General features: G+C 57.2%; 2 protein-coding genes across 2 annotated transcripts; both read left to right on the top strand.

Moving 5' to 3' along the window:
* Positions 1–259: 259 nt before the first annotated feature.
* B0I36DRAFT_385684 (uncharacterized protein) lies at positions 260–3,922 on the top strand (the record flags this gene model as incomplete). The annotated part of the gene is made up of 3 exons (XM_046161076.1): positions 260–533; positions 614–859; positions 926–3,922. The coding sequence occupies 3 exons, from the start codon at positions 260–262 to the stop codon at positions 3,592–3,594; spliced, it is 3,189 nt and encodes a 1,062-aa protein (XP_046010519.1). The 3' UTR covers positions 3,595–3,922.
* Positions 3,923–9,357: 5,435 nt separating this feature from the next.
* On the top strand, positions 9,358–11,115 carry B0I36DRAFT_364886 (uncharacterized protein; the record flags this gene model as incomplete). Its single annotated transcript, XM_046159054.1, has 1 exon — positions 9,358–11,115. The coding sequence occupies one exon, from the start codon at positions 9,358–9,360 to the stop codon at positions 11,113–11,115; it is 1,758 nt and encodes a 585-aa protein (XP_046010518.1).
* Positions 11,116–12,869: the final 1,754 nt, after the last annotated feature.

Below are 12,869 nucleotides of genomic sequence, written 5' to 3'. Positions count from 1 at the left end.
TGCCGCCGCCGCCAGAGTTCCAGCGGCTCCAATGCAGCAGCCACGCCCGGTCTTGCTTTCCCAAAGGTATTCGCCGGGGGACGAGTACTCATACGAGGGACCGGCTTCGCAGCAACGACATCGACAACAACAACAACACCACCATCATCATCAGGAGGTATTGCAGACCACTGCCCGGCAACCACTGGGCGAGTCGAGCGGTAACGTCCAGGCTCACCACAACCTCGCTGCCTCCTTGGCCCTGTGCCAGACCAGTCATATGTCGCTTTCTCCTCCACTACACTCTATCCCTACTCCCCCTATAGTCCCTACGCAGGTACTACCGTCGACATATGGCACCAGCTTCCGCAGTGGCCGATCTCTGCACCGCGATGTCTCGTTGCGCGAGTCCCCGCTGGGGTACCCTCGTGGTAGCAAGAACCCCATCTATGCCTACAAGCACTTTGCAGACTACCGTAACAAGGTGATGCAAAAGGAGCTCGAGAAGGAAGCACCGATATGGCCGCTCTGGTTGGAGGATGCGTTCCTTGACGGTAAGCTCGTTGACCTATGCCCTCTCCCTCTCGTCGACAGCGAGATGTATCAGCCTTCCTGACAGTCAGGCATGTTGTAGCACTTCTCCTTATTCCCCAAATGGGGCGCAAGAAGTTCAGCTCCAAGACCATCCTGTATGGCCGCAACATGCTCATTACAGAGTATCTGTGGATCTACCACTGGCTTCTCAACCCCCCACAGAACGGCGAGCGGATTCCTGACAGGAAGACACGGGAGAGGACAAAGCACCCGGCCTTCAGAACACGCAAGCAGGTGTCGAGTCACATCCAGGTCCTCAAGGGCTTCTTCCACACCTTGGTCACCTGTAAGCCTACGCCACCTTTCCTCACATGATGTGGCCGCAACTTGGAGCTGACGTCACAGCCTGTAGTCCACTTCATCTTCCCAAGCAAGAAAGACGCCAAGGAAGACGAGAAGATCATCAAAAAGGAAGATGACGACACGGAGTCTTTCAAGAACAACAGAGTGCTGATTGCCATCGCTGATGGCCGTCTCCCGGATGAGAGACCCAATTATGAGTACTTTGCCCGCCTGCTCAATGCTGACGCCGATGTCTTCCTCCGCCCGAAGCAGTGCCGCATCTTCGTCTCGTCCTCGGGGGTGATACTCAAGGACGACGTGGTGACGGCCGAGGACGGCACGTCTCGCAAGCAGATTGTCGGCCACACACTCGACGGCCACCGGCTCAGCGAGAAGGATTACCCCCACCTCAAGCTCAATGAGGGCAAGGACTACAAGGACCTGCCGATGACGAACGGGCGCAGTCCTGTGCTCCTGCATGAGTACACCAAGAGCCTGGCACAGAAGGAGTCGTCCTCTATAAAGGACATCTCGAACAGGTGGGAGGTGCGCTTCCCCGAGCTACGGGAGAAGCTGCTCGCGGCCATGGACGACACTCATCCCACCGACGAGTTGAGCTCGCGATGTGTAGTCGGTCCCTGCGACACGTTCCACTTTGAGGTCATCCTGGATCTTCACTCAAACTCCAAATTCCCCACCGGCTCGGAGCTCAACGGCATGGTCGAGCTGTCCATTGCCCACCGGGACCTACAAGGCCACAGGTGGCGGTCGATGACCTCGGTGATGAAGCCCAACGAGCTTCACATCAACAACGTGGAGCCCGAGTTCTGGGACAGGACCAACCAGGTCGATGTGATTGTGTCGCACCGGACCGGTTGCTCCATGCGGCCGCACTGTGACTGTGCCATGCGTGGGAGCCGTGACACCATCTGTGTTCCCTTCCCCGCAGCCAGCTGGGCAAACACCTTTATCAAACTCGCTCCATATGTCAATGCCGAGCGCGAGCGCAAAGAGCGCGAGCAAGGCTCCTCCTTTTCGTCTTCACGCCCGCACGGTCGGTCCGAGTCTGAGGATGGCACGTCCACGGCCACCGCCAAGTCCCGGAGCAAGTCGAACCTGCAGAGTCCCAAGGAGCTGCTCGACCAGGTCGCCATGTATCAGGAGATCTGGTCAGCTCCATCCGATGAGAGCGGTCACCTCCGTGGCATGGGAGAGAAGAAGTCTGAAGGCTGGAGGCGCCGAGCAGTCATCCTGTGGACGTTCGCCCCTGTTCACGACCAGGCGGATGACAAGGGCAAGCCCGTGACGGTCGCGGCTGGCACGAGCTGGAAGTTCCTAACCAAGTTCGACCCGACGTCCCAATACCACCAGCAGCATGCCTACCTCAGCGGCTCTCCCAATGTCTCGCGCGATGCCGTCATGAGCCCCAACCCAGGCTACTCGCACCACCTGTCTGCCGCCATGCAAGAGAACCTCTCCTCCGCCTACGATGCTGGCGCTCACGTCTCCATGCCTCAGTCGCACCTCGGCGGCGTGGGCTCCGGCCAGATGAACCTCGGTATGTTGGACGGCTTCCCCAATGGCCTGGCCACGCCGCCACCGACCGCGGGATTGCCCGCAGCAGGGCATGCTTACAGCCACGGCTATGATACATCTGCCGGCGTGTCTGGCCATCTCGGCGGCAGTGACGCGACACTTCAGCACCATCTAAATTTCATGTCTGATGGTGGTGTCTCTGGTGCTTCGGGTGGCCCAGGCATCGCTGCACACACCCCCATGACGGCCGCTGACACCGACCCGTTCCTGCTCGGCGTCTCTGTCGGCTCCTCAGGTACCGAGTCTTTTGATGACTCTGTGCTGACCACCAGTGTCGACGAGAACGGCCTACACTCATGGGCGTCTCAAGATCTCGACACGAGCCAATGGGGCCACTCGAGCTTGCTCGATTCCGCGCCTCACACGAGTGCTCATAGCGCTCCGACGTGGGCAGACGCTCCCGTGCAGAATCTGCCTCCAACCTCCGCCTACGATCACGGCCTTGGTCTGACTGCTGCCCTCAAGGATCCTGCGACAATTTCGTCCCGCGCTTCGAACATGAGGAGCCTGCATCATGCCAATCTATTCGCTGTGGCTTCAAATCATGACAGGAGCATGCTGCACCACCAGCAAATGCCCATCTCTTCGTCCTCGCTACATCAGCGGCGACAATATCAGCAACAGCAACAACAAGCGCAACAGCAGCAGAATGAAGACGCATGGGCGTCCTCGCCATGGGCAACAACGTCACCAATCCTCCCTCAACCCACGACACACTCCACTCCCACGCCCACGCCCACGCCCACTACATCCACCAACCCCGCAGCAGCAACACAGCATGAAGACTTTGCCCTGTCTCTCGCGGCTCTCCGCTCGGGCGCAGGCTCCACCGCTCCAAGCATGACGAATCCGCGCAAGCGTGGACGTGACGACGACGACGACGACGTAGCCCATGATTTCAACGGCCACAACGACAGCGGAGCCAGCGACCCTGACGCTGGAGATGGCGGTAGCGAAAGAGGAACTGAAGAAGTCCAGTACCCGCAACAGCAGCGTAGCACCATGCGCAAGCTCTCACATCCACAGGCCGCGCTGCAGAGCATGCGGCAGCAGCACCGCCTTCAACAGGAGAGACATGCAAGTAATGGGGGAGCGCCTACGCCGGACATGGTCGGCGACGCGGGCTTTTCCTTCGAGGCGTGATATCATGAGGGTTCTGATACTGCACCTGCGTGGGGTCTTGGCTATTGATTTGATTTTCATGGTATTCCTGTTGTGGGTTGTCATTTTTCGGGGAAACAAATATATCCGGCGTTTACGGGGGTGATTGGAGTACTCTGGAGTTTTCTGGTGGAGGTTACCTTGCAGATTTCTAAAGCTGAATAATCACTGAAAAGAATGGCATTTCTGGAAAGACCATCTGCAACAGTACGCGAAGCAATGACGACAACAAGTACAGCCTTCCGTCGCGAACGACCAAGTGTGAGGTCAAGGCCCCTTCACTCAAAGCTTGAACTGGGTTCTATCTGACCATCACCGCCTGCAACTGATCCCTCCCAGGCTCTCCTTAGCCAGAGCGCCCACGGGCTCATCCAAACTATGAATGGGTAAGTACTCAGCCTGGCCAGAGTAAGGACTTTGTCCTCCTTCCGGGCCCCCACGACTGGGGACCGGGATCTTTTCCCGACGAGCTCGATATTTGTCCTTGGTCTCGTCAAACTTTTATTTATTTATTATGCCGCCTTCGGATCAGCCCAAGGGCCCTTTGGTCCCCTGATCCTTGTCCTTGTCCCCCGTGTGCAGGTCCAGTCCACGTGCGGAAGGATGGGGGAGCCAGGGCAGTGGCATTGTTTGCTCCGAAACCATTTGAAGGCATGCAGCCCACGGCAAAGGCGCGCGTGCGGTGGCTGAGCCCAGGGGGACGGGGACACGGGGGAGGGGGGGGAGGGGCGGGATCGCATGTATGCAGGGCGTGCATGCGGTTTTTTGGGGCGATCTTGTTGTTTTCTGTTCTGAGAGGATCAGCCCCCTTTCTTCGGGGCTGCCTCCGGTACTGTCTGGTGGGCAGGTAGCTACGTTGCCCACGAGGGGAGAGACGCACGGGGGTTTATCGCCCCATGGTGTTGTTGGTTGGGTGGGTTGTCGTTCCGGAGGGGTGATCATCGCCACACAACACATCATTTATCATCATGAGGGGCCGCGGAATCTCGTCTCATCTGATCTAACCACCCCAAGGGGGGGTGGCGCGGGGCGGGTCTCTTTCTTGTGGGAGTTTCTTCATCATCGGCTCCTCTCACTAGCAGCTTTGAGTGTTCGTAGGTCACCAGTGTCCACCCGGATGGCAGCAACACACTCACCACCAATGCAAAAAGAAATTCGGGACACAACGTGCCAAATGGGTTTGCGAGCGAGAGAAGAACCGAGACTTTTTGTGTCAACGTGACACAAGAACGTATACAGTCATTTTGATAGTTGCATCGTTTAAGCCGCCCACACCCGGTGGGCTGTTGTCGCTTGGTCAAGACGCAGCATCGGCAGTACTCTGGTCAAACCCCCCCCCCCCCCCCGCGTGGCCTCAGAATGACAGTGGGGAAGCGAGCGGATGTGTAGTACGCGAGGGAGATCCAGAAAGCATTCACCGAGGAGCGGAAAGCCACCCAAGGATGAACGACATCAAGGCGTCCAACCAAGTGCCGCCTGGCATCGCACGATACGGCCGAAGAAGCACTCTAGTGTGGCGCTGGTGGCGGGACTCGCGCGCTCTCCCTCTCTGTGTCGTGTGCTCTGTCCGGGCGTCGACGGGAGCCAGTACGCTTTGAAAGGTTGGCCTCTTTCGTCATCTTGGTCGGAAGTACCCAGTACCTCCCACACCTCGCAATCGCAATCAAATCTGGCGTCGAGCTAGGCGTGCGCGTAGCAACAGTATGTGAATGTGAATGTGAATGCGCGCGCGCGCGCGTGTGTGTGTGTGTGTGAGGTGATGAACATGTACGTCATGGAAGGCTGGGGAGGATCGAGACGTGCATGCCAAACAACGGGCAAGGCACAACGGCTCGCCTTGCATTAGACAGCATGCGGGACGTCGTACAGACCGGGCCCCTCGTGACGGGGATGAAGGGATTGCGATGACAAAAAGAAATGTTGCGAGGCATCCAAGAAAGCCCGAGCTGCGCGGCGTGTGCGTGGTGTGTGAGCACATTGAGACTTCGGGCTTTGATGTGGGAGGGGGTAAAGGTCAAGAGCATCCGAAAGAGCATCAGGGTTCGAAAGCAAACAAATACCCGGGGTTCGAGCGGGAACGAAGCCCAAGAGGGGAGTAGCTACATGTCTTCATCGGGCGATGACATGCAATCGTTTTCGCCTGTGTTGGCGTTGGTGTTTCCGCCGTGCTTGGAATCTGCCTGCTGGGATGCCATGTTTGCTGCTTCAAACCCTATGACCGAACTGGCCCTCCAGTCACGGGGTCATCGCCGATGTACTGTACGAGGCGAATCGCAAAGCGCAAGCAACATGCGCACATGTTCATGACCAATTTGCGTGAGGACACTTTCTGAATTGGTTGTCATGTGAATTCACTACGGTCTTGCGAGCCTTGTGCTGCGAGTCAAAAGAAGCATATTGTATGAGGACAAGCTCAGAGGAGGATTTTGAACCCAGGACCGGCCCAGGACTATCAGCCGGGAGGAACCATGTCGATTCGGGCGGCTTGCTCGCAGATAAATGATATAGCATGCAGCGGTAAGTTGATCGACACCAAACCGACGTTGGCTCTGCTTCACATGCAGGCCATGCTCCACACCACAAACGTTGTGTCACAGAAACATTTGTTGCGTGTTTCAAAGAATGTTGTTTCACCTCGTGAGACCGACTCACAAGAGACTCGTGAACACGAGGCTTGCAGTCCATGGCACGGGAGCACGGAATCACTCCGTGACGGGACCAACGAGTGGCTGGCGTTCCAGCGACTGCAGCTGTACACGGACACGCTTGCCAGGATCACGCCGAAGCTGTCAAGTGCCGACAAACTGAAATATTGTAAGCGCTCGTGAATCAATGCTTCCCCAGGACAATGAGAAGACCGTCTCGAGCTAGATGCGAACCGAGAGAGAGGCAAGCATCTGGCTCGACTCGTGAATGTTGTTCTGTAGGTACGAGAAAAGTGGCTGGGTAAAGCGCTAGATTACGCAACAGCTGACGAGGTCCATGCTTGACTGCTTCATGAACGAGCCAAGAGTCCTGCCTTAGCAACGTGAATGGGTGGTGCTATTTGGGGTGAGAACAAGAGTAAATTAAATAAGCGCCATGTCGCGTAAAGGCCAGAAATAGAGGCCGGCTCACGGGACAATGGCCAGGCCTGTGGTCGCAAGAGCGGCGGCTATTGCAGCCAATAAGCGCCGGTGGTGTGGGACTTGGACGAGTACATTAGGTACGTACTCTAGTAGGGCTTGCTGAACACGAGGTCGCACGGCGCGAAAGGAGATGAAGTTGGCAAAGCGAGAAGAGAGAACGGCAGAGCCTTGACACACCACTCGAGCGCAGCGGCGGTGATGCTATTTTGGCTTGCTGAATTGAGAGGTTAACAGGTGGTGGTGCAGTGGACATTCGTTTCATCGACTCTGAAAAGTAGGTGCGGTGCCGTCGGGCTGACGGGAAACAGAAGTCTTGGCACGGTGGGGCTCGACATGCAAGCACTTGCACCTTACCTGGCGTACGCGAGCTCATTGCCTGGCTGGGATGATGGCGAGCAGGAAACAACAGTCAAACACAGAAATGTCGCGACGTGTCCACCGGGATGTGGGTTTCTGGTGTCTTCGGCCGGAGCCCTGTGCCCGCGTGGGCGTCTTCGCCGGCTGGGCAGTGGGTCGGGCAGCAGCAAGACCCTGGCTGGCAGCACGCACAGCAGAAAGACCTGGTCGGACGGGCCCAGTACTGCGTAAGAACTGGAGAGTGAAAAGTGGAACACCAGACGTGGAGGGCTTCCTCCAAAAACTGCTCGTGGGCAGTTGCGGATTGAGTTGGTTGAGAACAACAGACAGAAGGCCCCAACCGCGCGGGCGGGGCGCCATGTTACGGATCTGGCAATGCCAAGGGGGATTGATTGGCTGGCGGGCCACATGAGGCAGTTGCGACCCTGAGCCCCTGCCGCCCATGCAGGCACACGCGCAGTTAGCCCGCCGTAAGGGCAGGCACCTGCCACTAGGGTTGCGGGGCCCGCACACTTCTGCGACACTTGACAAGCTCCCAAGGCTGCCCGTCCGTCCCATCGCGCCTTCCTAGCCAGGCCAGGCCGGACCAGACTGTTCGCTCCTACCTTTCCCGCTGCAGGTAGATTGGACGACGACGTCCCTCAGACAGTCGCGCCTGCACCACGCTGCTTCGGCGCTGCCCGGTCTCTAGCCAGCACCAGCACCAGACCTGTCCATCCTGGCTCATTTCCCTCAGAGGCAGCGTGTTTCGCCCCGATATGGACGACGATGACGACGCCTGCTTGCGTGCGCGAGCATGTCCAACCTTAAGTGGTCTGTCGAAGGGGGAGAGGGGGGCTCAACACCAGACGAACGCACGCTCGAAACCGCATGCGCAGGTAATTGACATGTCGAGATTGCCCATGTGGCCAGCAGCGGCAATTATTGGGAGCGATCGGCCGTTGGGGCTCCTCCTTGCGGGCTCCACTGGCGACCCGATCCTGTTCCGCAAAACGCCAAGCCCAGCATGAAAACATTCAGAGGATCTTGGGCGAGCACGAGCCCTCGGGCGGTCTGCTCCATGCTGGGGCGGCTCCCGCTGCAAATCACCCACAAATGACCACATCCACCCGCAATGGCGCTCCCGGAGCCGTGGCCGGGTGCCGGTGGAGCCTGCGTCCTGCTCTGCTCTGCTCTGCTCTCTCGACAGTCGACTGATTGATTTCATTTATGCCCTCCCGGAGCAGCAGAAACCCCTGCCTGCTTCTTCAACGACTGGCCGCCGTGCCTCCACCCCGATCCCGACCCCGTGAAACACGAGCCTCCTGCCCTGTCGAGCCTCCACCGTCCCATCCTCGTGGCCCAGATCGTGTTTCTGCCCGCCTTTCGCCATGACCCTGTCCATACTTGCGAAACCTGCGCTATAGAGCCCAGATCATGCCCCTCCATCGCCTTCGAGGCCTTGCCACCCAATCAAGGCCCCGTGCCTGGATATTGCAAAGTGCATGCCCCTGCCCACGCGGGCTTGACAGTTCTGGGCATGTCCTCGGCAGCTGCTCCGAGCCGCTCGCTCCCTCGCGCCCGTCTAATACTCGTGCACCCGCCCGTCTCATCGTGGCCTCGTCATCCTCTTGGACTCATCCACCGGCTGGGTTGTACGCGCCGGCGCGCCCTCGATTGCGACTCATCTGCCCGCTGTAATTTCCCATAGGCCCATAGCCGCCGCCTTGCCTGTGCCGTCAGCCTTGACCTTGCCTGCCCACAGCTGCTCCCTCGAAGCCTCTTAAGCGACCAGCCCGGCCTGTGGCGATCTGTGTGACGCAGCCCTACCTCCGCTTTCTACGTCCCTTCACCTCAGCCTCGTTGTCCGCAGCTCAACTTCATCCGAGCTTCACCGAGGCCTCACGACGCGCGGTGTAGAGTCAGATATCGATCATTGTCAAGTCGCCCGGACTTACCTGCACAGCAAAGATCGACCGAGTCATAACAGTCAGCCTTTACGACAAGCACAACACCACGTAGAGTCGGCTCAGACCGCAATGCTGGTGTAGTCACAACACAAACACGACCTATTTTTCCTTGCCTTCACTTCTTGAGTCAGCTAGCCTGACACCCCAAGACGCTGTGCGTCGCCTTTGACAACTTATACTTATTTTTTCTCCCTTGTCATCTCATCCTCACTTTTTTCTTTTTCAACGACGGTTCGACCGCGAGTATAAAGCCTCATCACAGCATTTGTCAGCATCACTACTACATCTCATCAAGCATATAGAGAACGAAAATGGCATACCGAGCAGCCAAGACGATCGTGGCGCTCCTTGCGGTCGCCCCGCTGGCGAGCGCTCACTCCTGGGTAGAGTTCTTGAAGCGCATCAACTCGGACGGTAGCTTCTCCAAGAGCACCGGCTATCCTATTCCATACATAGCGAGAGGAGCCCCTGGCTACAGCGATGATGCCATGCTCAACAAGATTTTAGACAAGACCAGCAACCCCTCGGTCTGCAAGCAGGGCAACTTCGACTACTCACAAGATGCTCCTCGCCTGGCTGCCGCAGCGGGAGACTATATCGCGATGCAATACCAGGAAAACGGGCACGTGACTCAGCCGGGCATCACGCAGCGTCCTTTCCGTGGCGGCAACGTTTACATCTACGGCACTCTGAAGGATGTCAAGTCCACCGGCATCAACGATGTGCTATACTCTTGGAATGCACAGGGAACAGGTGGCGACAAGCGTGGCACGCTTCTGGCCACTCACTTCTTCGACGATGGCCAGTGCTACCAGAACCTGGGCGGCGTCGAGCCCGACCCTAAGGATAAGATCTACACACAGCGCCACACCAAGTTTGGTGTCGATTCGATCGACTGCCAGTCTGACTTTCGTCTTCCGTCCAACCTTCCTGACCAGGGTATCTATAACGTCATGTGGGTTTGGGACTGGCCCTTGATCACGTCGGAGCACACCAACGTCACTGAGACCTACACTTCATGTGCCGAGATCCAGCTGAAGCCCAAAAAATCGAATACTTCTTCCAAGATTAACTTTGCCTCGAACCACAATGTTACAAACGCGGCCATTAAGTCTCAGGTCCACACCCTGATCGAGGCCGTCACTCTTGGTCAGGGTACAAACTCTCCGCCAGCCCCAACTGGTGCCGCTCCGACTACGCCCACGGCTGGGGGCCCAACATCTACTGGTCCAGCTACTGTGACGGTCACTGTCACTGCGGAGCCCGTCACCACAACAGTCTTCCACACTGTCACTGTCGGCAATACCCAAGATCCAACTCTGCCACTGCCGGGCTTGCCCACCCAGTTCCTTCCTCCATTTCCGACCGAGAACCCAATTCTGGCGCCCACGAACCTGCCAACAGAGTTCCTTCCTGGCCTGCCGACCGACTTGCCCACAGTCTTCCCCACCAGTCTACCACCGGCAAGCACTCCGTCCTCCTCGTCCCTCTCGCAGCCGTCGACGTTTCAAACATCCGTCAGATCAAGCTCTTCATCGTCGTCCTCAGCTTCGTCGTTGCCATCGACTGCTTCGGCTGCTTCCAGCACCTCTTCTACTGTCACCACTGACAACGCACTGCAGTCCGGTCTGCCAACGACAACTTCCTCCAGTTTCTCCTCCGAGATTGAGTCGACGTCATCTACAGTGACTACGGATGACGGCCCACTCCCTGGATTCCCAACTCGCACATCGTCCTCCATTTCGTCAGCTACCATCTCGGACGATGGTCCTGTACCAGGATTCCCGAGTGCCACTTCCAAGTCTCAAGACGTCCAATCTTCATCTTCTTCGGCCGAAGCGTCGTCCTCGTCTCAACAGTCTTCGAAGGCGGCCGATTCTACGACAAGCAGCACAGCCACGTCGCATCATTCAACGGAACCCACGTCTGACGCGGCGCCTAGGCCTACGGAGACGACGACCTCATCGCCAGCCGTTACTCCTGCGCCGGAGCCCACTTCAGAGCTAACGAAGCCCAGCAGCGCACCTACGACATTCGTCCCCGTAACCAGTGTCGAAGGCTTCTTATAGACGTGGAAGAGACTTTCTCTGTCCTCTGTCCTTTCAAAATCTTCACTTTTTTCTGGCAGACTATCTGTCACCCGCATTTGCGGCATCTCGGCTCCACTTACGGACAGCTGCATCACGGCGGTTCGCCGGCGCTGTTTGGGATGAACTGCGGTCTCCTGATTCGGAGGGGATGCCCATAACTTCCATTCTCATATTGTATATAGTTTTCATCTTGTTTATTTTGTCACGACTTTACGGGGCTGGGGCTGCCAGGCGTTTGTGGTTTTGGACGGTTCACGTTTTCTAACCCCCCCACCCGACCTTTCGAGCTGGTATCAAGAGGATATATAGGTCTTCTGTTCATTTGCACACCATCAATTCCAAACATATATCTTTTCTCTTCACACGCTTTTCATATTTTGTGGCATCTCGAGAGATCAGTAGAGATTTGATTTTCGTCTCCTCCAGGCCGGACCTAAAGCTGCCCACATGCACTTTAGGGTCGCTAACCTCCCGTGGGGGTCCTGCCCCCCCAGCCACTTAACCAAAAAGGCCGGCATTCCATCACGGCATCCGAACGGGGGATGGCGTGCGCCAGAGCACTTATCTTTCCGGGTCTCCGCCCCCTCGCTCCGGACCGGCGCCGCTCCTGCTTGCAGGGTGGCTGTCTGCTGCTCTTCCGTCGGTTCTCCTGCTAACCAAACCTTCCTTCTCAGCTTTTGCACCCTACTCACGCAGCGCACTTCACTTCAGAATTACGGCAATTTCGCGCAGTGAGACAAACAGCAGAAGCTCCCAAAGACGTGTTAGCAACCAAGAGGGGCCATATCAAGTCAAGCGACACGGCAGGCAACGCGCGCTCCACACACTCTCTCCCTCGCGCGCTGGGCTCCAATTGACGCAATCTGGCGTGCAGCGTGCAGCAGAACCACCAGGCCGGGTGAGAAGGAGACGACGAAAGTCTTGGCACGCGCCTGGATCCCTCGCCCTGGCTCCTCCACCCCGCATCTTTTGAAACAACAAAACCTTGGGAAAAGATAAGAAACAACAAGGGTTTCCAGCTTTTTTTCTTTTCCGCCGCGGTCACAGACGCCACTCTACAGACCCCAGATATACGTTTGGGGGGCGAGAAGTCGGTGGGTGCGTAGTGTTTGGACCCCGACAATTGGGAGAAGAGGAAAATCGGGGGGTCCTGGGAAAGGTGAAACGGGGGGTTCTCCAGCCAGCGAAACAGGGGCAAAAGCACGCCCACATCGTGGGAAGTGTTGCTATTTTTGGGGGTAGAAGGGTGAGGCTCTGCTATCTTCTCTCCCGATCTGCTGGACCTGTTCATCCGTTCCTGTCGGCTCAACATTTCTTTTGGCGGCTTGACGTTGCTTTTCTTCGGGCTGAAAATCTGTCCAACACGGCTTACAGGCTTGGGAATCAAGCTACAGTAGAAGCGCTTTCTTTTGCGGATTTCTGGACCAAGCAGGTCTAATCGGTCACGAGAATTTGGTCAAAGGGATCATCTACTGTTGGTTGCGTCGTTACAACAAACACGTACAGCAGTGCAACAGCACAGACGACGACTGCTCGAAAAGAGAAGGCACAGCTTTGGGATTTGGTGCCGATCTCGGAGTCTAGTGTTGGGGCCAGTTCGGAAGCAACACCTCGCAAAAGAGAGACCACGAGTTCGCCAATCCCTTCACGGGGGGCCCTTTTTCGGATCGGCTCTGCGGGCAAATTGGATCATATAGCCGTTGGAACCTTGCCGCATACCGGAAAATCCGCAA

The sequence above is a fragment of the Microdochium trichocladiopsis genome (assembly GCF_020744255.1).
Source record: "Microdochium trichocladiopsis strain MPI-CAGE-CH-0230 chromosome Unknown B0I36scaffold_7, whole genome shotgun sequence".
Lineage (NCBI taxonomy): Eukaryota > Fungi > Ascomycota > Sordariomycetes > Xylariales > Microdochiaceae > Microdochium > Microdochium trichocladiopsis.
Note: the sequence above shows the minus strand (reverse complement) of the source record. Positions and strands in the feature narration are given on the sequence as shown.